Source organism: Hydractinia symbiolongicarpus, chromosome 14 (assembly GCF_029227915.1).
Source record: "Hydractinia symbiolongicarpus strain clone_291-10 chromosome 14, HSymV2.1, whole genome shotgun sequence".
NCBI classification, from domain to species: domain Eukaryota; kingdom Metazoa; phylum Cnidaria; class Hydrozoa; order Anthoathecata; family Hydractiniidae; genus Hydractinia; species Hydractinia symbiolongicarpus.
The window spans coordinates 17,262,437-17,286,031 of NC_079888.1; the positions used below are offsets into that span (position 1 = coordinate 17,262,437).

A 23,595-nucleotide genomic window follows, 5' to 3' on the forward strand; every position below is an offset into this window, starting at 1 on the left:
AAGGAAAACGTAAGGACACAAAAGGTGGGTTAGAACTTATGAATGTTTTAGCCAACGTTTAAATTATCTCTATAATAATAGCCGTTGTCTGTCTGTCCCTGCGCGAACCCCCGCTGAGTTAGAGAATGGTGTTACGGAAACACGAATATCAAATGCGATATATTTTTATCCACTTTGTTGCGACGGGTAAATATAAAGGACGGGCAACCCGTGGATTTTTCCACGGGCAACGACTAGTACTATATATTATCAAATTTATTTCGTGTTATCTATCGACATACGTTATATAACTTAAGATCGTGTTGTATGACAAACAACAAGGCGTAGCTACTATGTTGGCTTTGTTTACTCAGTCTTGCATTTTGTTGACATTGTAAACGTAGCATTTATTTATTCTCGAGAAAAACAAATTTTAAGTTACATAATTTTACACTAGAGTAAAGACAAACTTACTCTGGTTATATTATATCACCTTACAGCTCGAGATGTAAAGTGATGCAATATAAACAAAAACATATATAAATGAAAGATTATAGTGGATGGAATATAAAAAGCTGTGCGAATATCATTACAAGCAAGAGTAACAGGTTTCAAAAAGTAAGTTGGGATTACTGCATGTGCAACTCAGAGAGTGTGAAAATACGCTTATTAACTATTAATTTTATCTTTGTGAGTTTTCTTTGTGAATATACTTGGATACGTAAATAGCTTTACAAAAACTATCCCAAATTACATTTAGCGGATTTTTTTACTCTCGGACTTCGCGGAAAAAAAATTACTTTTGCAGATTTAGAGTTAAAAGTAATTTCGCGGGAACTTGTTTTCTCTGACAAGGCAAATTTGATAAATATAAAGTAAAATAAAATAAAAAATAAGTGATATTTATTTGCGCAGACCAGGGGTATTTAGACTTTTTGCGAAACTTATTTTCGCGTTTTTTGCGAAAATCCGAAAATTAATTCTCGCGAAGATTATTTCCCTTAAGTATGAAGTAAGGGAAGCTAATTAACAGCGTTTTATTTAAACTCTCTGATCTTAAATATAAGCACTTCGCTACTGTAAGTTCTATGCGCTGTCAGACAATCAGAAATAACAGACAAAGCATGGAACATGTTTTTTTTATTCTTTATTGTTGCTTCAGTACCGGAGATAAAACATGAATTCAACATGGAAACTGCTTCTTGGAATAACGTTGTGCATCAACACCATCGTTAGTTCTTTTTCTATATTTTCCTTGCTTGGATTAAAAAAGAATGAGGATCATTGCAATGACTTGGAATGTCCGAAATATACAGTCAAACAAACATGGGGTAGCTTTGAGTTGCGACATTATCCTTCTTATAAATGGGCAGCTGCAGTTCAGGAAGGTAGTTATTTATTTGCTACAACATTCATCAAAATTAATTTATGAACGTTTTAAATTTGTTCTTCTCTTCCCTTTTACTATAGACTGTTGCAAGCACACCTAATACTCACGTGTATTAGTAAACGGCTTTAATTTGAAGCAGCTGGACACAATTCGATTTTCCTTCTTGTTTTTATTAGTTCTCTCCAAGAGTATAATATTGTGATAATGAACATGCCTTTCAGCCTCTCTCAATTTGCAGCTAAAAATCTCAAAATGATTGCTTACTTATCTAAAAATGCAATCTAATTTTATCTACAAATTACAATGTCAAGTATTTTTATATAACCAAAATTGCTAAGTTTGCTGTCGTTTTTTTCTCTTTACTCTAAAATAAACTTAGCTACTTCATTTTCCCTCAACTGAGATGTTATTACTTTAAGGTCTGGATTATGATGATGCTGGGCGATTAAATTTCAAGAAGTTATTTCGTTACATATCTGGTGCAAATGACAAAGGAGTAAAGATACCGATGACAGCTCCAGTTATCAATCAAATCACAATAACGCAAGGACCATTCTGCGCTGCGAACTTCACGATGAACTTTTTCGTGCCGTATGAAAGTCAACAAGCGCCACCAGCTCCTAACAACCCTGACGATAAGGTAGAATTTCTTAATTCCTAAAACAAATCTTCCTTACAGAAGCTGTCTTAATAAAAAATATCTTCCCCTTTTTATGCTGCATTGAGAAATATGCCAGAATAGTATTCAACAAACGTATAATTTAAAAAACCAGTATCTCTATTTAGATAATTCAAATCAACTAATATAATTACGTTTCAGGTGCATATAGTTGAAATGCCAGAAATGAAAGTGTATGTTCGTTCATTCAGTGGATACGCTGAAATTGATGATATTCAAGAAAACGCAGAAAAACTGGCTAAAGATTTGAAAAAAAATGGAATCACTTTCGATGAAAAACATCTTTTATTCGCGGGTTACGACAGTCCGTTTAAGTTATTGTTCAGACACAATGAAGTTATGTTGTATGGAAAATAAAAATTTAAGCTTTGTAAAGGAAAAATGTATTATGATATCAAACACGTGGTTTTAGTGATTTACCCCTTTTTGTCCTTGGTTTTGTTATAATGCAATAATGGACAGAGTTTAAAACATGCAATTTACGCATGATTTACGGCTTTGTAAAGCTTTTTGGGTTTCCACAAAAAGACGGGATTTTTGCCATTTAACAATACCGGAAATTCCGTAGTAATCGGAAAAAAGGTTATAAAACTTAATCTGACAAAGCTTCAAATGTTAGGTTAAAAGAATTCAAAGGTCAAGGCCGTTTTAATATACTGTTATTACACTAATGGGTTGCTGATCGACTTTTATAAATAATGCACCCCTTCATTTATGTTAGCCTGACGCAAATCATATCTTGCTAAAAAATTGAATTTTTAAAAAAAATTCAATTCAAGATATTGCTGCAAGCATTGCACTGGACACGATACCTTATTTCGCATATTATTATAATACTAGTCGTTAACCTGTGAAAAAATCCACGGGGTCGCCGTCGCGTTCGCTCGTCGCAACAAAGTGGATAAAAATATATGGCATTTGATATTCGTGCGCATTTTAAAAATTTCGTGTTTCCGTTACGGGACGCCGCTTTCGCGGACACACAGACAGACGACGGCTATTATTAAAGAGACTAGTCGTTAGCCCGTGGAAAAATCCACGGGTTCGCCCGTCCTTTAAATTTACCTGTCGCAACAAAGTGGACAAAAATATATCGCGTTTGGTATTAGTGCGCATTATAAAAATTTCGTGATTCCGTTACGGGACGCGGCTCTCGCGGACAGACAGACAAAATACGGCTATTATTAAAGAGATTATACTTTAGGAAGGAATAATTCTCTTAAATTTTTAAAATACTGTATTCTTCCGATCACGCTCTTACGTGGCCGACAACAGTTTTCTAACTTTAAAGAAAAATTACTTTTGTTACAAAAAATGCAAATGAAGAGTTGTAATAAACAAAACACAGCATTCTTGTGTTTTAACGGTTCACAAATAATGAATGAAAACGCTAGCTTAATAGGTGCAGTGCTATCCTTGGAAAGCTAGCATAATTGACTAATTAAAAATATTACAACAGTTGTTGGCAGATGTAAACAAATTAAGTGCAACTTGCATATTGAATTTCAAATTGAAAATTAAATGGGCTTCCCAGACGGTTTTGAGGAAGTGGAAATTGCGAAATGCTTGGCCATACAAAGGGATCTACAGCTATTTGCTCTGCATTAAAAAACCGACTTGACAAAGTATGACAAATGTTTTTGTTGTAAAAATTGTTCTTTAATAAATATTATAAATATATCTTTCTTTTTTTCCATTCATCTGTCAATCTTATAATATAAAATAAGCATTTTTTTTACATTAAATATAACAAGACGTATGATATACGCAAACAACCTCGCGAATAAAGTTTACAAAAAGCTGTCTATCAAATTGGGATTTTTGTTTCGAAGTTAGACACGACATATTTTACTATTCAGATACTCAATAATATTTGTTACACACTTATTTTTCAAAATTGATTTGTGAGACCTTCCTGAACGGAAAATTCCTCGAACTTTTAATTTTCGATGGGTCCGTCTTGGGTGAACCGACTGACAGGAAGAAGAAAGACCACAAACCCACAAACCCCCAAATTTGCGAAATTCATTAATTCAGTTAATTCTGCCTACATTCACTTTTAAAAAGTTTGGTGGAAGCACCTTTATTTATTAGTTAGATAAACAAGTGTTTTGAACACTTGTCTTATCTTTTTAAAAAAAAAAATAAAATAAAAAAATAAAAATAGTTACCAAGATGAGATTCGAACACACGACGACTTCCGGTCGGTGCTCAGAGAGGCAAAAACTTCCATTCTTGTAGGACACATTTGCGTTTTAATACAAACGTTCAATATGATTAACCAACATAACCAAAGATGCAAAGACCATTTCGCTGTAACTCTTAAAATTTTTAACGTAAGTGAATTTGATATAGCTTAAAATGACAGATATAATTTCGTGTGAAAAAGAACTAATTTTCTTTCATCTGTATTTTTACTTTTGTCTCGCAAAAATTGTTCTCTTTTCAAATATTTATTTACACATTCGGTAGAAATGTGTGTTTGGAAAAGACCGATTTCGTAAGTGGACAAATAGTTGAACGATTTGTGCATTTCGTACACGAAGCCAACTCTGAAATGTGCATTGTTTTTTAGGGAGAGTAATGAAGATAATTTCCTATTATATTGCCAAATATAAGTGAAGGTAAGAGCGGTGGAGTGTATATAGTATTTCTATGCGATTTCGACATATACATTAAAATAGCAGTTTCTCATTCGTCAGATTATAAACAAAACGTAATGTCATTGGCCCGTGAAATATTTCGTCCGGAATAAACAGTGCATTTGTTAATACAATGAATCTGGGAACTAACTTTTTCAAAACCAAACATTTTTTGCTTTGATCGGACAAAATAGACCACGTGAACTTTTTTAAAAAGCAAACAATTTTCGCTATGATTGGGCAATATGGATCACGTTGTTCAGGCCGTCAGAATATACTTTTTTAGCGCTGCTTTTTCTCAAACCCTCTGGAAATTTACCGGAGCGTGTTGCGTTTGTTTGCTGGAACTTCATTGATACAGTTATTAATGTGGTTTTAAACAATGACATTGAGTATTGTAAATCTCTTTAATAATAGCCTTCGTCTGTCTGTCTGTGTGTCCGCGAAAGCCGTTTCCCGTAACGGAAACAAGAAATTTTTAAAATGCGCATCAATACAAAGTGCGATATATTTCTGTCCACTTTGTTGCAACGGGTTAATTTAAGTGACAGGCGACCCCGTGGATTTTTCCACGGGCTAACGACTAGTTTTAGTTACTAATAAAGTATAAAACAAGATGGTCGTGTTCTCTTATTAATAAACATAACGACTCAACAACTGGTGACGTGGATGAAATAATTATCTTATTATATATTTATGACAAGACGAAAAAAGGGCAACGGCTGTGCTAAATTTGCCATCGCTGCAACCTCTAATATAGATGACTCAAATTCGTTGATATTAAGCAACAAGTGGAAAAGTTATAAAGAAGAATTCCAGCTGCATGCACTAGCATCAGGAGTTTCACATAACAAACAAAAACTAGCATTATTATTACCCAGTTAGCACCCGACGTCCGATGACCGTTAGATTATTGACGTAGGATGGTTGCAACAAAAATGCGAACGTAAGTGATCAGGAGCATTTCTGACCACAATTCGACGTCGTAATAAAGTGAATGTGCATGAGCAATTTTTTAAAGCAATTTTAACAAGCTCATTTGCTAACGCCTGAAATAATTGCTTGTAAAGAGCAACATCGCATCGACGTCGTGTCAACGTTGTTAAAAACAGATAAGAGAATGGACCTTGAAAGGTACGCAAGACGTACATCAAATTATTTTGCGGGAAAAAAATAATTTTAAATTAGTTGAAAGAAAATATTGCCATTTTTTCTTTAGTTAATATTTTTTAGCCGACGTCGGCCATAATATTTTATCAAATATAGTTTCCCGCCGTGCAAAATACATATTACGCTCGACGCCCAGATCTCCTTGTTGCAAGCGTAAAAAGCTGGGAAAGAGCTTTGAACTTGAAGTGCAAAGTTCATGGCGCAATTTCCCCTCAAGCAGAGGAAACTGGCAAGAAACTGGAATGCTGGAGAAGTGCTAATCAATATAGAAAGTGTTGCGGAGAGGTTGCCAAGGAGAAGGCATTAAGCACGGCAAGAAAAGGGCACGGAAAAGGCAGGCAAAGAAACAGGAAGAGGAATCAGCAAGGCAGGGGTAGGCAAGACATCGGAGGCACAGGCATGGGAGGCACACAGGCACCAGAAAAGGCATAGGAAGAGTAGGCAAAGGAAGGGTCAGCAATGGCAAGGCCAGGGAACGGCAAGGCAGGGGCAGGTATCTTAATAGAAAATACCCACAATTTAAAGATTATGTATACTCAATATCTCTAGCATATGTATCATATTAGGCCAGGAGTATAGAACATATTGAGGTGCAAATATTTCAAATTCAATAGTTCATAAAAAAGGTCTCAAATTTATATCAAGTCAATATACAGTGAATCATGATAGTAGAATTATGTGCCAATACAAGTATTTAAACAATCGGTCATAACGCCGAAAAAACTATCATTTTTTGATAAATCTGAGATTAAAAATTAACTTGGTTCCAATGACAACAACATTAAAAAGTCAAGAATTAGAAATAATGAGAGAAGTCCACGAGAAAGGCTAAAAGGTTTAGTAAAAGACGCCTTTTTTGGCTTCTTGTGCCTACCAGGTTCATCAACACAAAACGTTTTAACAAAAAGTAATAGATCTATTACAAAAAACAAAGCATTTTTGAGCTCCATAAATGAAAGTGATAAATGTATGCAACTCCCCCCTCTACGACTCAAAAAATACCTATTATACTCATTATAGCTAATATCATATGCTTATGAAGACCTGGTTGTTGTAGGTGCAAGATAATTATGTTTTTCCTAGCCCTGTCCAGGATTTGAACCTAAATCTTTCCTTTGCATGAGTGCCATAGCCATTAGACCATCAGGACATAAATATATATACAAAACTGTACAGGTGAATATTATATACACTTAGGAATTTACAGCACACAGCCTAGTTAATAAACCTTTTGAGAAATGCTGGCTAAGCCAAAAGTAACTGTGTTACCTGGCGTAAAATGCTTGGTGGAACAGTTAATACAAATTGTAAACTGTACCACACATTCAGGTGGAGCGCCTTAGTACAGGTGTGCAGTATATCGTAAATCGAGTGAAACACACAACATTTAAGTGTTTCAGGTGTAATTATTTTCAGATTCAGAAAATATATTTCCTCCACCTTTAGCTGGAATAAAAACACAATTTACATATTGTGCCATGTCATAGCGAAAACAGTCAGCAAACCTTTTTTAATTTTCACAAAATGTTCCCGGTGAAACTTAAAATATATATGTACTTTAATCTGTGGTGCGCCATTAGTATAGGTAAACAACCTCTTTCAAAAAAACTATAGCACAAGTTCTGTTAAATAGAAACACAGGTAATCGCTTGTCATTAACACTAGGCTGAGTGATTAGTACAGATATACTGTGGCGCACATATACGTTTCGACATAATACCCTTTTCCGAAAAACTATGGTAACTTCGGTTCAAATAAACAGACAGTAAACACCCTGTTCTTATCCTACACAGCTAAAACAATCATTCAGCAATTTTATTTTGCGGAAAGTTTTTGTAACATTTAAAAATAAAAACACAGTTTAAAACCTGTTATTACACTCCTAAAGCAAAAAGATTAAACATTAATCGTGAAATCGGATAGGCGTAATACATTTGTCCAAAAAAATTTACTGCAACTTCGGTTTAAATAAAAACAGCGGAAACAGCCGTTATTACCCTGCATGACAATAGGATAAAAAATTCTTATTTCCAACTGAGCAGAAACTTCAAAATAATAGCAATTAATTAGACTATTGAGAAATTAAATAAGAAATACATGTTTCAATACATGTTGACGATTGCACGAGAACAGCTTGTCAGAATTTAAAAAGCCTCTTAACAGAAAACGTAGACGTTGATGTTAAAGTTAGAATTTAAAACGCCTGGGTAATAACAAATGCAGATGTTGAAAAATTAAGTAATAAAAATAGTTAGCTAGCTAGAGAAAAATCTGTCCCAAAGAACCTTTCTATGCTAGCTAGCAATGTTGCTGATTTTATGCCAGCAAAAATAGCAATTTATTGCTAGCTACATGGGTAGTTTTAACCCAGCTAAGTAGTTAATTTTTTGCTAGCCTTGTACCTAGTTTGATGCTAGCTATATTGCATTGTTTGTTTGTTTTTATGCTACCAAACTCTAACAGTAGCTAGCTAGCTATATGCTATCTAAGTTCTATTATTATTCTATCTAAATCTGCAGTTTTAAGCTAGCTAGCCTTAGGTGTGAGTGAGAATAAGAATGGGTTCATTGCATCTAAAAAATAATAATATACTAGCTAGCTAAACATACCCTTTCTTCGTTTTCTTGAAAAAGCCCTCCCGTCAGTTGCAATATAGCTTAGATTCATGAAAGTTTGAGTTTGAGGCGGTATGTTATCAGAGAGAAAGTCACGTGATATTGGTAATAGTGAGCTATTTGTCACGAGGTTAGAGCTAACTTGATATCTGAAATTCCAACAGCAATCCATCGCCGCGTTGACTTGCTGAATCAGAAATTTACGAAAAAAACCCAGATGAAACTACTGGGTAACCAAGTTTTTTAAATTGACGAAAATTGAAAATTTTGATGTATACGTGCGGAAATCCTATACACTCTCCTCCGTCCCTTATATTTTGTTTATTTAATGAGGACATAGGCTCTGCCACGCTCCGTGCGCTGGCGCGCACTTCGCTTTGCTCCGCAAAAATATTTGAATTTAATTTCGTATGTATGGCCAAGGCCGGTCACGTGGTTTTTTTAAGTGTTTAAAGGGCGTACAAGGCATGGAAGCGCTCACATGTCAATTAGTTCTTGAACCGTACACGTTAAAACTGTTTGTCCACAATTCACTCAAAATGACTGAGCAACAAGAAGCGTCAATGGACACAAATAACGCTGAACCCGACATACTACAACATCTAAGAAACTACTTTGACCGTAAATTCCAAGAACAGAACGAAAATCTAGAACAGAGGCTTACCACTGGATCGAAAAACTTGGAAAAACGTCTTCTGGAGCAGCACAAGATCAGTAAAACCGAATTTAAATTCAGAGGTAATAAAATACAACATCAATTCAATAGCGATTTAATTCAAAGTCTAGAAATAATAAAACAACTAGTAAAAGATGGTTCAATTACAAGATCTTCCAAAAAGATTGATAATGTCATAGATGATCTCCACAAGCGAAACAAATGTATCCGTTTCGCATATAAATCTCCGGCTGGATGGGCTGCTGTCGACAAATACTTATCCGACGATCTTGCCAGCAATTCAGAGGATGACAAAAAGATGAAGGCTGCGGAAAACCGGGTTCTGAACAAGAAAAAGGCGACCAAGAGAAAGTCAACCTTCGAGCATGTTCCACGTCGGCCCCATACCAGTCTTCCTCATTCACACACCTTTCGCAGCATCAAAATTTTATCCCCTTCGGCTCACAATCTGCACCTCCGGGGAGGCCTATCTTCGGGCTATCTCAACAGCAACCAAGATTCGCGAAACAATACCAGCGAAGTTACCAACAGCCACAACAGCGATCTCTGTGTTTCGGATGCGGAAAACAAGGACATTGGCGAAAGGACTGCCCTGACCTCAAACAACCCTAAAGAAAAGGCAAAAGTTAAGTGTGATACTGTTTCCACTGTATATAATTTTTCTGAATGCAATAGGTCTTATTCGCACCAAGCTAATCCTCCACATACCGTAAAGGGCAATCTCAGGCGGCGTCTACCTTACTGGGAGAACATAGGCACTAATAAAACTATTTTAGAACTTATAAAATACGGATACAAAATTCCCTTTTTCACCACCCCAAAAAAGGCTTCTTTCAAAAACAACTGTTCGGCTCTTGACAATGAAGATTTTGTAAATAAGGAATTACACGAGTTACTTAAAACCGGAAGAATAAAAGAGATGGCTACTGAGCCACATGTGGTTAATCCACTGAGCGTTAGTTCGTCCAAAAATAAGGAGAGACTTATTCTGACCTGAGACATGTAAACAAACACGTGTACAAACAAAAAACCATATTCGATGATTGGAAGATTTTCGGAGAATTTGTTGAGGAAAATGGTTTCATGTTTAAATTTGACATAAAACAAGGCTATCATCACATTAGTCTAGTAAACTAAACTCATCATTTTTCCCTTTTTGATATTTTTGATAGAGAAGAGAAAAAAGAGAGTTTAGAATAACCTACCTTGACAGTTAACATTCAAACTGACAACTGATTTCAAAATCAAAATGAAAAAGGTTTACAATACAGCAAGCTGCACTGAAGTATCTTGTCTACAGGGACGGTGGATGTAAATAAAATTGGGATTAGGCTCCCAGAAGAAGGTGCTGAATACACTTTCTTGCTTATTACAAGCATGAGTACTGTCCAACTTGGACCTATAACTATTCACTGAGAAAATCTTAAAGAGAAAAAACAATCCTTCAATCACAAACAATACGACACAAGACAGATCTAACAACATAAACGGACTGGTTACAGAACAAACACAAATGGAAAAAATGTATATGTCAAAAATATATAATATAAAAAAAGAATTATATAAAACCCTCCTGTGCGCCAGAACTTGTGACTCTGGCTGTAGCTTTCCACATGTGTTACATTAGCCACTTAAATTTCACAGTATTGTTTTTAAATATTCGCATAATTATTTTGGAAGTCACTTTAAAACATGGCGGATTAAAAACAAACATTAATTAGCTTAAGGTAGCTAGCTAGCTATAGCTGCGACTAAAAGACAAAAAATTCTAGCTTTAGTCAAATAAAATCGCTGGAAATGGCTTAAATACTAAAAAAGAATAATGGAGTTACCGCATAATAATTTTTAATATGTTTGAACATTTAAAAATATCCCACCAAACTCACATTTATTGAAAAATATCAGTCAACGCACATGCAGCTGCCTGCTTGATCAATCTCCATTTAAAACACCTTTTAAGCGATGACATTTAGATAGAACGTTGTTTACAGTTGCTTGGTTGTCTTTTCTAAACAAGAAGGAATAGTATCTTATTCGTGTTAAGCATGGAAAAAGCATCCACATCTCGAAATCTTGATAGATTATTTTCCCTCACAGCACTCTCCTTCTGTGATTAAAAGTTTGAAAAAAATATACAACTGTATACTGTAATAAGGTTTTAACCACCGCGAGTGAGTGGACTAATGTCTTTAAAGTTCAAGCGGGAAATTTAAGAAAACACATGGAGCGCACATGTACAAAAAACAACACTACGATATGAAAAAACCCTTGTGTCTGGAGTTGAAAGAAGTATGACTTCATGTCGTCTTTGTTTGAAAGAATATAAAAACTGTAAGGAAAGTAGACATCTCTTGTGGCCTATGGAGTTGCAGAGGCTGCACAAAATTGGCTTCCAACTCCTTAATCGTGATATTGATAGTGTTAATAATGACAACAGGAAAAAAAAGTGTGTAAATGGATCGGTGTGTGACAAGTGCTATAGAGGAATAGGAGTACTGGAGAAAGCAGAAGAACTCAGATTGAGGTGGGAAAAACTGTAGATTTAAACGAAAATGTAAAATTGCTGACGATCAGGTAATTCATGAGCGATTTTTTTGTGTTATTCTTTTCTTTGTATCGTTGATACTATATACACTAGTTTCTTTCATAGAATGCTTCAGAACTAGATTCCTTAAATATCGTAGTTGAAAACGAGTGCAAACAGGAAATGGCAAGAGTTGAGCGTGACAATTTAATGACAGACGTCTCTGTCGATGCTTTAGTCAATTTTAACGACGCGAAATGCTTAGAGAGGATGGAAGAACTTTGCCCAATACTGTCGGCTGCCATAAGAGGTGCAGTAGCTGGAGAGAAAGGGTAAGATCGATGACTGTCCAAGAGATACGGAGAGCAACAAAATGTTACGAATATGTTCTATACGCTTAATATTTTACAGGGTATATATTGGACAACAAGTGGCGTGTTTCGGAATCCTGTTCAAAGCAAGATATCATAAAAGCAGAGCCTGTATAGTCTCGCATCGCAATGACCAGCTGTTCATTGCCGCTGGTGCTAAGAAGCGGGCGTTTAAATGGTTCAATGCCCTTGGTGTAACCAATAGTTATCAAACTGCATTGAACAAAAACAAGAAATTAGCCTGTAATCATGACCGAGACGTTAAAGGTTGGAAAAATATGATAGAATCCAATGATCCGGAGAGTGTTGGGTACCAGGTAATACTTTTTTCTCTAGTAATTCAGAAACGTTGCATTTCAAATATAAGCTGCATATATATTGTATGTTGGCAGATTATTGGCGATAATCTAGACTACGAAGTTAACGTCAGACACCAAGGAATCAACAATCCCAATAGGAGTCATCACTGGTTTCATTACATAGCTGTTAAAGATCGCGTGCACCCCTTTCAAGGTCATTTTCAAATTATTTATTTTTATGTCAAATGCAATAAATGGAATTGGCTTAAATTTTATAAATATGTTTGGGTATATCATGATTGATTGATTTAGATCCTAAAAGTTTTGAAGATTACAGGCGTGCAAGTGTTCTACCAGATAACCACACGCTCGTGATGTTGGCAGATAATTTCAAGCACTTGGTAACAAGAACTATCGTATCCTTCATACCAGCGTTTGAATCTTTCAAGAAACATACGCAGAAACATATAGCACATCCATTCGTCGATGAAATGTCGAAAAAATCAGAGGTGGTTAGTCTTGGACTGTTGTTTGAGTCGGAAAACACGGCATCTGGAATTACTAAGATCTTATGTCATATACAGAAAGAATATGTGCCACAAACGATAAACGGAAACGGAAAATTGGAGGTCAGTAAATTCATAACAAAATTATATGTTTGCCTCGCCGTTTTGACATAAAAAATGTTCTCTCTTTTTTCAGATACTTCAACCGATTCCTTTTGGTGGGGACCAATTGACTGAGGAACGTTCTATCAACATCATTCGCGCTTTTCTGGATGGCGATACCAGCTACGATCGTATTGAAGGTCTACAACCCAAATTTGAGGACTGGAACTTGAAAATGACTCTTTACGAGGTATCAATTGAAAAATCCCGAAATTTTGATGGAAGTGATATCACTTTCACCTACTTTCCCGATGTATCAGACAGTTTAAATAATAAAGTGTTTCGTTATAACAGGTCAAAGATTTGCGTTTTCGTAAAGAGACATCAGGGGCAGAGTTTGGAACGACACAGTGGGCGATGAACGTGTTACGTATAAGCAATGCTAAAAAAGGTCCACATGCTGCAATGAATGCCTACGTTGAATTTTCGGATAAAGAACTAGATGCACAAATAGTCGCTATTACAATGGAGCACTTCAACATGGCAACATTTGAAGCTCTTTATGTTACAAATTATTCATGCAAATTTATATAAATTTTTTACTAAATTTGAAACTTATTTCTTCATTAAGATGACCCAGTACCGACAAATATCAAAACAGGATGTGAGGAAAACGAAAATGGATTTCTATGCATGTTGAAGATATAATAAAAAGGTAGATTTATGTGATAATATATGTTCAGTAATGTCGTCACTAATAAAATTACATTTCATCGTATACTAAATAACAAATGTCTAGATACACAGTAGCATATGCTGACAACATAGGCAATGTAAGAGAAAAACTTAAACAAGAAGGCATAAGAAAGCTGAAAATATTCATCTGCTCCAAAAATGCTACTGGAGAATGTAACCATTGCCCCTTCAAATCCGCACGTACGAGGGATCTTCATGAGGAACTGAAGCATAACATGGACATGTCAGATAATGTATATTTAAATGTAATCCATGTTCAGTATATATATCGTACCTTTACAGTTAAAATAAAAATAAAAATGTTAAAACTTTTATATTTTCATAGCCGCGAACCTGATGTAATACAGCAGCCTATTATAAAGGACCACGTCCTATGTTATCAGAAAGCCTTGTTCACTATCAATCTGCTACTGAAGAACTTGAATGATGCAATAAGACAGGGAGATGGTGAACGATTAATCGAAAGTTATAAGTTGGTTCTGCTTTACTTCAAGGCAACTCGGCATCACAAATACGCATACACCATCCTGAAGTTGTTATACCGAATCAGATTGGAACCGGAAAATGCATTCAAGTTGACCTGGGGAAGGTTCATTATTACACAGGGATACAAAGGAAGAAATATATCAAATGATCTTCACCTGGAACATTTAAATCATTTTTTAAAGGAATTACTGCGTTCATTACGTAGCAACATCAATGAAAAAAATGCTGAAAGGGTGTCGTATACATTACAAAATATGAAAGGTAAAAAATATTACAGCTATATGTGAAATACTACTATAATACAATGTAAGATACTATCTGTTAAGAAAAAACATATATTTTATTCAAAAGGAATTGTTGACAACTTGGAAAGGTCACTGGAATTGTCTGAGGTCAAGGGTCATAGAAAGATGCCATCTACTATTGAAGACGTAAAGAAGTTGGCACTTGCATATCATCAGGCTAAAGTATTTAGAGAAACACCAGGAAGAGAATATGAATCGTTTCCAAATTTTAAAGAAACAATATTATGCTCAATAGATGCAGATCATCTACATAAGTGGTTATCACAGAAAGAACACGAATTCAACGAACTTTATACCTGAACCTATTTATTTACTTTTTCACATTTCGTTTTTTGCATTATATTTTATAACTTTGTATATTGTACATACTAACTTAATAAAGTAGGACATTTTGGAGATTGAAATAGGACCTATCTTTTGTGATTTGTTATTAAAGCAATTTTTAGTAGAGTTTAAGTTTGAGAATAGGTTCTAAATTCAGTTTGTCATTAAAAAAAATCAATAGTCAAGTTCACTGTCATTTGACTCATGTTCAGAGAAATCTGAAAATTCAGGACACTCTAGATTCGTTTTATCAACGATTTCCATGCTATCGTTACATTCTTTGTGAACATCTGGAACTTCAATATCGTGAAACACATCATTGAGTATTAGCATAAGTTCCTTGGAAGTATCTGTACCCAGATTGAGATTATTTTGTATATATTCCATTGAATTTATGTAAGGTTAATGCAAAACAATTTCATTTATACAACTCTTTGATAACCCAGTCATCACTTCTCCAGGCACTAGTAACATTGGTTTGGAACATATAGTTTCATGGTACTCAACTAGCATATCTTTGACAAGTTGTTTATCATCTTCTGAAACTTCACGTATAATCTTTTTACCAAATAATTTGGATTCTTTTTCTTCTGTTACAATTTCAAAGGGAAACAACGGACATTCATCACACTCACATTTCCTTGCACAAAATGAACAACAGTTATGGCCAGGTGACAAAGGCATTACACTGTTTCCGTCTTCATTGAATGGAGTGTACAGTGATGTCCTCAAGCAACTCTTTTCATGGCTCTGAATGTAGGATACCATAGAATTATTTACATTTCCTCAGCCCTGTGGAAAGACATATAGTACTGCATGGCAAAGTCCTTCAATGTTCCGTCCTGCTCGGCCAACCTGTTGGCAATAATCAGCGGTGTCATATGCTGGACCATAATGAACAACAAATTTAACGTTCTTCATGTTAACACCACAACCAAGTGAACTTGTTGCAACTACCAACCGAATAGTACCTGTGTCTGATGTCAGGGCTGATAAAACATTCGATTTTTGGGCTTCCAATGTTCCAGAGTGAAATAAGGCAATTAAGTCGGTAGATTTCATACCATTTCCCAAAGTTTCTCGTTCAATCATCTTACGAACGTGGTAGTAAACAAAACCACACAAAGTCACTGATCGACAGTAAATTATTACTTTATGTGTATCAGAAACCTCTGATAAAAAAGTGTCAACAATCCACTTCAGACATTGGACATTTTCCCTACTGGAAATATTCAAAACACACAATCGTATATTTTGTCTGTCACTACATACTGATATTACTCTCAGTTTTTTTGACAATCCGCAACTTCCGATAACAAGCTGGGTCAAATCAACATCCACAGTGGCACTGAGGGCAAGAATAGGTAAATCTTGACGACAGATAGACCGCATTTCACTGATTCTACCAAATGCTTCTCTGAATGGCTTGTACTCATTGCTCATTGGTGAGGCACCCCTAAGATAAGGATATATAAACATTATAAAGCTATAAAATAAAACTTGGTTCAAAAAATGGAAAACGTTTTTATCTTTTACAGAGAGTGGCAGAAAATGAGCCTGTATCTGCATGTACAGTAAAGTTCATGCTGTTTTGCATTAAACTACACTCTCTTTTCTGTCGCTAAAAACTAAAGATGCATAGAGGAATATCATGGGGTCAGATTTAGTTATATCTAGCATCATATTATGATGGAGGATGTTATTATACAAAACATACATTCTGAAAATGCTTTCTTTGCAGCTTTGGGGCACCAATAATAAAAATACCATACCATGACACTTTGTGTACTTCATCCACAACAAGGCAAACAGCATTGTCCAGTACAAATTTAGATGAGAGAAACTGTCTCCACCTGGCATTATTAAGCCAAGATTCAGGTGTGCCAATCAAAATATTGAAATTGCCAGATATAATATCCCCATAATCATCGCAATCTAGTTTGGAAGCCTTTAATCCTAAAGCACTTAACGAATTTGCAGATGAAACTTGATCTTGGATTAAAGAAATAAGAGGAGAAACGACTAAAACAAGTGGTGAAGGTGCTATATTTAACTCCAAACACACACTTGGTAAAAGTTGGTAAATTAAACTTTTACCATAACACGTTGGAAAAATACACAAGGTATCGACTCCATTTAAAATATTTACCACAGCTTCTAATTGTTTGGGTTTAATTGAAAAAGAAAGTGGAACTAAAATGTTTGAGATGACTTTTGAAACATCCAAAACAGTCGCCATGTTCAATGAAATAAATTAAATCCATAATTTTAATCATCAGCCTCACTATAATATAATTAAAAGGGTGTAGCTTTCTTTATTAGTTTAGTTGATACGGCCACGGATCAACAAAATTGTTGCGCAACTGCCCTGCAAAAATTAGCCAATCAGAAAGTAGCAGTTGCATTCCTACGGTAGGTTAGTCCTGTCTCTCTTTTCAGCGATAGCGCGCTAAAAAAAGCAGGGTTAAAAAAGCAGGACAGCGCGAGAGCAGAAAAGAGAGACAGGTATCCTGTCTATCATCACATAGAAATTGCTCCAGAGCATCAAAAATATTTAGGATTTTCTTGGGTAACAAATGGCGAAAGAAGGTATTTTGTTTTTACAGTCCTACCGTTTGGTCTCTCTTTTGCCCCCTTTATTTTCACAAAAACAATGCGAGTCCTCGTAAAACACTGGCGAGAACATGCTATAGAAGTTGCATGTTTTATTGATGACGGCGCTGGCACAAGCAATACCTATGTATCGACTCTGAGGGCGTCAAACTTCGTCCGAGACTCGCTTAAGAAATCTGGGTTTGTCGCAAACAACGACAAATCTCTGTGGAGTCCCACTCAAAACATGACATGGCTCGGCATTAATCTAGATCTGAAGAAAAAACTTTTTTCTATACCTTCCCAGCGATTAATTTCTACTCTTTCGAGTTTACAATTCATTCTTGATTCCCTATCGTACACGTCAGCACGAAAATTAGCAAAATTTTGCGGAAAAATCATATCCATGAAAGTTGTTATAGGCAATTTGGCCCAACTGAAAATTAGACGAGTTTATTATCTTATTGAATCGCGAATATCATGGGACTCCCGAATGAACATGTCACACGCTTCAGAAGCTGTGAAAGAACTGTTCTTTTGGAAGAACAATCTGCTAAAACACACTGAGAGACCAATGACACGGGTAAATACTCCTTGGTTAATCGTTTGTTCTGATGCGAGCGATACAGGGCTGGGTGCACACACGTGGCACAAGAATAGAATGCATATTTCTATTAAGAATTTCACACTAACGGAAAGCCTAATGCACTCCACGTGGAGAGAGCTATACGCTATACAATATTCGCTACAATCATTAAAATCAGTTTTATGCAACAAAACAGTACTTTGGAAGACAGATAATTACGCGAGCCATTGTATAATAAAAAGAGGCAGCTCAAAGGAAAACTTACAGATATTGGCAGAAAATATTTTTGATATTTGTAAGAAACAAAAAATAGATTTAAATGCCGAATGGGTCCCAAGAAACCAAATTCAATACGCTGATAAATTAAGTCGTTATACGGACACGGACAATTGGGAAATCACCAAAAGCTTTTTCGAATACCTAAACAGGCTCTGGGGTCCATTCACCGTAGATAGGTTTGCTAATGACGAAAACAAAAAGGTGGGCAGGTTCAACTCAAAATATTATTGTCCGGAAACTGAATGCGTAAACGCCTTTAATACCTCGTGGGAAAACGAAAATAATTTACTCGTGCCCCCGATTCAATTTATATCAAAGGTTTTAAAACACATGCAGACCTGTAAAGCTTCGGGCACACTGGTGGCCCCATACTGGCCTTCGGCAGCGTTTTGGCCATTTTTAACTGATTCAACAGGGGACTTCCAAAAATTTATTAAAAACTTCAGGATCTTTGACAATCCCAATTTATGCGTTACTCAAGGAGAGTGCAAAAAATCCGCCATAGGTTCAAAGCATTTTAAAAGCAAAATAATAGCTTTCAAACTGCAATTTACATAAACCGAATCCACAGGGACAGCGACGGTGTCGTCACTGGACTAAGACATGCAGTCACTGGACAAACAAAAACTCTTAAAATCAATAGGCAATGTTTTTCACATTTTAGAACTCTTTGCAAGTCATTTTACGCAACATTTGGAAAACGAAACTTTGAGGCATTTAGCAGAAGATCTACCAGAATATATCTTAAATTCCAGGGCGAATAACACGATAAAAACGTACTATTATTCTTTTAATTCATGGAATACATGGTGTCAAAAATATTCTGTATCAAAATTACCAGCTCCACCGCTAACAGTTGCGTTGTACATACTTAACCTAACCCAAATGAACAATTCTTATCCTAAAATCGAAATCGCATTGTACGCTATCCAGTATTTTCACAATTTGACAGGCTACAATAACCCATGCGACCACACTTTACCAAAAAATATGCTCGAAGCCGCTAAACGCCTACTACAACATCAAACTCGCAAGAAAGCCATAATCACGGTTGAACATTTGCACGCATTACATAAACAACTTGTTAAAAGCGAAGCTGTTAACCTTTACAAACTTAGAACTTTTAATATCTTTCTCTTGGGATTCTGTGGCTTTCTTAGGTTTTCGGAAATTAGTAATCTGAAAAGATGTGACGTCAATTACAAAAATAGCTTCATGAAACTGTTCATAGCGAAAAGCAAAACAGATATCTACAGAGAAGGACACTGGGTTTACATCGGCGCTTGCGGAAATGGGATCTGCCCAGTATATAATTTAACTGAGTATATGAAGTATGTACCTGCTAAGCCTGATTCCTATCTGTTTAGAGCGGTCACAGTTACATCAAACAACAAATTCGGAAGTTTTAAAAAGATGAATCGCCCAATCAGCTACACAACAACAAGAGAAAATGCACTCGATGCACTGGCATCAATCGGATTGGATAGGACAAGATTCGGACTCCACAGCCTACGTGCTGGAGCAGCAACAGCAGCGGCAAATGCAGACGTCCCAGACCGTCTTTTTAAACGACATGGTAGATGGCGTTCGGAGACAGCCAAAGATGGTTATGTGGAGGACGACGCAGAGCATTTACTATATGTTACAAGGAATCTAGGCCTTTGAAACACCTACTAACCCTAACTTTTTCGTACATAACTACTACTAGTTGAAGTTCTTTGAGTCTTCCCTGTCGCAAAAATAAGAAAATAAATAAGGTTATTTTCGGTTGAGCGCAGCGAATTAGAAAATAATTGAATTTAATTTCGTATGTATGGCCAAGGCCGGTCACGTGGTTTTTTAAGTGTTTAAAGGGCGTACAAGGCATGGAAGCGCTCACATGTCAATTAGTTCTTGAACCGTACACGTTAAAACTGTTTGATTACCTATAAGATAAGCAGTTTTATTTTGAATAGTTTATAATGTTGTTGTTAATAACAGTGTAATTTTTTTATGATACCCTTAACCTTGGAGGGTTAGTGGCTGTAGCACTGGGGTCTAAGAATATGTTTCCCCATAGAATGGGGTTTTTCGCATCCGGCTTAGCCACGATTTCCCAAACATTTCGATTGTAAATTAGTGGTTGTAATTTAGTTCGTAGGAGATATAGATGTATTATATTGTGATATGACTACCGATAGCACACGGTTCCTAACCAAGATGACAAACTATAACTACTACTACTACTCGAAGTTCTTTGCGTCTTCCCTGTCGCAAAAATAAGAAAATAAATAAGGTTATTTTCGGTTGAGCGCAGCGAATTAGAAAATAATGTTCAATATTAATAGTTCAATAAAAGTTACAAATTCTTTCGTGTTGTAAAATTCATATGTATTCGTATTACATTCATATTTTATTTCTGTCCTAAATTTTTTATTCATCTTTTTCTCACTTTATCTTTTTCTCTCACTGGAAGATGGGTGTGTTTAGTTTAGCCAGCTAACTAGCAAGGCTTTTTAGCTGCTTGATTTAGGACTAAAATACACTACATGATTAATTATACCAAACTTTTCGAACACACTTAAGGTCTTGTTGTGAGAGAGAAAAATGGATTTTATGCACATCTTCTGAATGAACTTAGATTTAAAGAAAGGACAAACGTCATAAATATTTGGTGTTGGAGTCAAACGACCGACCCTATTTTTTGACCACAAATTTTCACATATTGACTCGAAAGAACTACAAGAACAAAAAATATTATATGCTCGTTGTTTCCCCCGCAGCAATCATGCACCATTGTTTTCGTGATTTGCATTAAAATTCGGCAGTGAGTGCTAAGAGTCCAGGGAACTAGTTATATATAACCCTAACCCTAACCCTAACCCAAAATTATATAAAAGGGGGCGCTTAATCGAAAGCTACCTTAAGGAAATGGGCGCTTATTTGAAAATTTCACTTTCTTATATTGAGAATAAAAAAACATATTTTATATTTTGACTATCTTTTCTATAATACATAAATAGGGAACTTCCTATATACAATCTTTTCTAAAAAACCCTATCAAAACTAACTTCTTTTTTTACACCTTTTGTTCCGTTTTATTTTTCAGGAAAAAAAACAAAATTGAGAATTACCGTTGTCTTTAATTTGAACAAAATTAGGAAATATGTATAAGCGCCCAGCACCTTTCAAGCGCCGCCCCCTCGATTAAGCGCCCATATAAAATATCCAAAAATTTAATACGCGCCCAGGGCGCTTGTTCGAATCATTACGGTAATGAATTTATGCAAATATTAGGAAAACATGTCAATAAAGATCTTTTAGCTAATGCTGGAACTGTTTTAAAAATATCCAAACATAGTCAAATCTGAAACTAAAACTAAAAATTTGGTGGTGAATATCTGTACTTTGGTATTGAATCTTCAACTGTTAAACAAATTAAAGAAATCTGCGATGAAAGGTTTCTTTGGTGATAAACGTTAATGGTTTATACTTTCTACGGTAAATAATGGTGATCCATTCATGATTGTCCTTTTTTTGGATCAAGTAAGCCAGTCCCTGTTGACGGTTTTTACAAAGCGATTCTCAGTAAGTATTTAAATACGAATTCTGTAATCCTTTTTGTCAAAATTTGAAGCTAAATATCATTACACATCTTTTCTTTTAGAAGCTACAAAGAAGCTTTTCAATACAGTACTTACAGCACTGTTCGGACTACTATAATTAAAACTTTTTTAAAGTATGTACCCGATCGCGTTGGAGCAGTTGGGAGACAAATTAGACCACCGCCCAAGCGCCGACGTATCGTTCGAGAGGAAGAAGATAAAGGTGAAAAAGATGAAGAAGATCAGGAAGATATTTAAGTAGTGAACGAAGTTGAAAACAATGAAAGTGAATGAGATAAGAATGAAGATGAAGACGATGTGTTTAATTCTAAAATATAAATAATTCTACAAATTTTATATAAGTTAAAAAAAGTGTTTGCGAAAGAATCTTTAAATTTTTAGCAATTTTAAAAAAAATTGTCGAAAGTTTTTTTTTGCAATTTAAACACCCAGGCGTCAATAGAAAAATATTTTTATATATGCATTATTTGTTACTTTTTTTTATTTCTTCGAAGATTAAATTCATATTGTTTATAATATATATATTTTTAGAGGAAGAGTTCCGAATCAAGAAACTTAATGATGAACTTTCTCTATGAGAAACTTTTTAATTAGAAAAGGCCAAAGTTGCGCTCGTTAACACCGTGGTTCTAACACCTTTCCTGTGAAAGTGATAGCCACGTGCGAGACAAAGTAGTTAACGATTGGTGTTTGTGGAACAAGGTAGCAAAAGATAACTATTTTACGACGTAAGTGACTTTTGCTCTTTTTACATGGAACATATTATATTCACTTAAATTTTTCCTTCTTTCTACCCTTCATAGAATTATGGCTGCTGTACTTTTAACGTTACCGAGTTTTGGAGAAGCGGGTGGAGACGGAGGTGGTGATGAAAGCCGGAGTGAAAGCGATGAAGAACTGATTCCGATAGTGAGTGTAAGTGTTGATACTCCCTAATTAATTAGTTAATTGATATTTTAAAAAGATATGAGAACGAGGTTGTTGAAGATTTAAGAGTTTATTCTTTTTTGTAGGAGGCAGTGTTAATAGAGGATGATGAAGAAGAAGATGAAGAAAAAACTAAAGAGAATGAGAACAGTAAGAAAGTAAAGGTTGAAAGAAATGATGGAGAAAGCCCAAAGAAATTATAAACATCGGATTAATAAAAAAAATTCAGTACTGTACCTGTAAAATTTGTAAAAGACCTTTTGCAGATATGAACAAGTTGAAGTTTCACCTGTTCATCCTTCGCTAACAAAGTCGAGCCACAAATTCATTTGCAGAATTTGCAAAAAAGGATTTGTGGCAAAATACAGAAGAGATGAGCATGTCATATACACTCATCTCCAGGAGTGGGATCACGTTTGCGAGTGTGGCAGAAAATTCCACCGCCCGGGGATTTAAAAAAGCACCAAGCAAAATGCAACAAAGAATAGTTGTACATGTTTCTTGTAAATAGTTAACTTCCTGAGGAAAATTTGACTGTGTTTTTTATTTTCCCGAGTCTACTCTTATTGATAACCCGTCTGACTTAATTGAGAACTAGTAAACCTAAAAATAGTATTTTTTTTTAATTTTCTGCATTTAACGCCAAAGTTAAAAAAAAATTTAAAGAATTCTTCAACACCAGATGGTTTCTGGGACATAAATTTCCCAGACACTGCAGAATTGAGGGCAAAAGGTATGCTCCGCGATGAAACTGTTGCTTTGCTGAAACATGTGAAACAGGG

At 35.4% G+C, this 23,595-nt stretch overlaps 5 protein-coding genes across 5 annotated transcripts; 4 read left to right on the forward strand and 1 right to left on the reverse strand.

Moving 5' to 3' along the window:
• The first annotated feature begins 455 nt into the window (after window positions 1-455).
• LOC130625624 (heme-binding protein 2-like) lies at window positions 456-2,467 on the forward strand. Its single transcript, XM_057440721.1, has 4 exons — window positions 456-597; window positions 1,142-1,367; window positions 1,789-2,009; window positions 2,190-2,467. The coding sequence occupies exons 2-4, from the start codon at window positions 1,157-1,159 to the stop codon at window positions 2,403-2,405; spliced, it is 648 nt and encodes a 215-aa protein (XP_057296704.1). The 5' UTR covers window positions 456-597; window positions 1,142-1,156; the 3' UTR covers window positions 2,406-2,467.
• Window positions 2,468-13,642: 11,175 nt separating this feature from the next.
• Window positions 13,643-14,800, forward strand: LOC130625231 (uncharacterized). The gene is made up of 4 exons (XM_057440289.1): window positions 13,643-13,668; window positions 13,753-13,968; window positions 14,035-14,456; window positions 14,547-14,800. Exons 1-4 carry the CDS (start codon window positions 13,643-13,645, stop codon window positions 14,798-14,800), a joined length of 918 nt encoding a protein of 305 aa, XP_057296272.1.
• Window positions 14,801-14,998: 198 nt separating this feature from the next.
• Window positions 14,999-17,063, reverse strand: LOC130625233 (ATP-dependent DNA helicase RecQ-like). The gene is made up of 4 exons (XM_057440290.1): window positions 16,597-17,063; window positions 15,638-16,280; window positions 15,253-15,574; window positions 14,999-15,174 (listed from the first exon to the last, which is right to left on the reverse strand). The coding sequence occupies exons 1-4, from the start codon at window positions 17,061-17,063 to the stop codon at window positions 14,999-15,001; spliced, it is 1,608 nt and encodes a 535-aa protein (XP_057296273.1).
• A 414-nt stretch (window positions 17,064-17,477) lies between these two features.
• Window positions 17,478-18,839, forward strand: LOC130625234 (uncharacterized). Its single transcript, XM_057440291.1, has one exon. It carries the CDS (start codon window positions 17,478-17,480, stop codon window positions 18,837-18,839), a length of 1,362 nt encoding a protein of 453 aa, XP_057296274.1.
• Window positions 18,840-18,884: 45 nt separating this feature from the next.
• Window positions 18,885-19,946, forward strand: LOC130625235 (integrase/recombinase xerD homolog). The gene has a single exon (XM_057440292.1). It carries the CDS (start codon window positions 18,885-18,887, stop codon window positions 19,944-19,946), a length of 1,062 nt encoding a protein of 353 aa, XP_057296275.1.
• Window positions 19,947-23,595: the final 3,649 nt, after the last annotated feature.

Coding starts and splice junctions, on each gene's coding strand:
- LOC130625235 (XM_057440292.1), top strand. CDS start 18,885: ATGCAGTCACTGGACAAACAAAAACTCTTAAAATCAATAGGCAATGTT.
- LOC130625234 (XM_057440291.1), top strand. CDS start 17,478: ATGCGAGTCCTCGTAAAACACTGGCGAGAACATGCTATAGAAGTTGCA.
- LOC130625233 (XM_057440290.1), bottom strand. CDS start 17,063: ATGGCGACTGTTTTGGATGTTTCAAAAGTCATCTCAAACATTTTAGTT. Junction 15,575..15,637: donor TTGAAGGACTTTGCCATGCA/GTACTATATGTC, acceptor TCCTACATTCAG/AGCCATGAAAAGAGTTGCTT. Junction 15,175..15,252: donor GACTGGGTTATCAAAGAGTT/GTATAAATGAAA, acceptor ATCTGGGTACAG/ATACTTCCAAGGAACTTATG.
- LOC130625231 (XM_057440289.1), top strand. CDS start 13,643: ATGCATGTTGAAGATATAATAAAAAG. Junction 13,669..13,752: donor GTTGAAGATATAATAAAAAG/GTAGATTTATGT, acceptor ACAAATGTCTAG/ATACACAGTAGCATATGCTG. Junction 14,457..14,546: donor TACATTACAAAATATGAAAG/GTAAAAAATATT, acceptor TTTATTCAAAAG/GAATTGTTGACAACTTGGAA.
- LOC130625624 (XM_057440721.1), top strand. CDS start 1,157: ATGAATTCAACATGGAAACTGCTTCTTGGAATAACGTTGTGCATCAAC. Junction 1,368..1,788: donor GGCAGCTGCAGTTCAGGAAG/GTAGTTATTTAT, acceptor TATTACTTTAAG/GTCTGGATTATGATGATGCT. Junction 2,010..2,189: donor CTAACAACCCTGACGATAAG/GTAGAATTTCTT, acceptor ATTACGTTTCAG/GTGCATATAGTTGAAATGCC.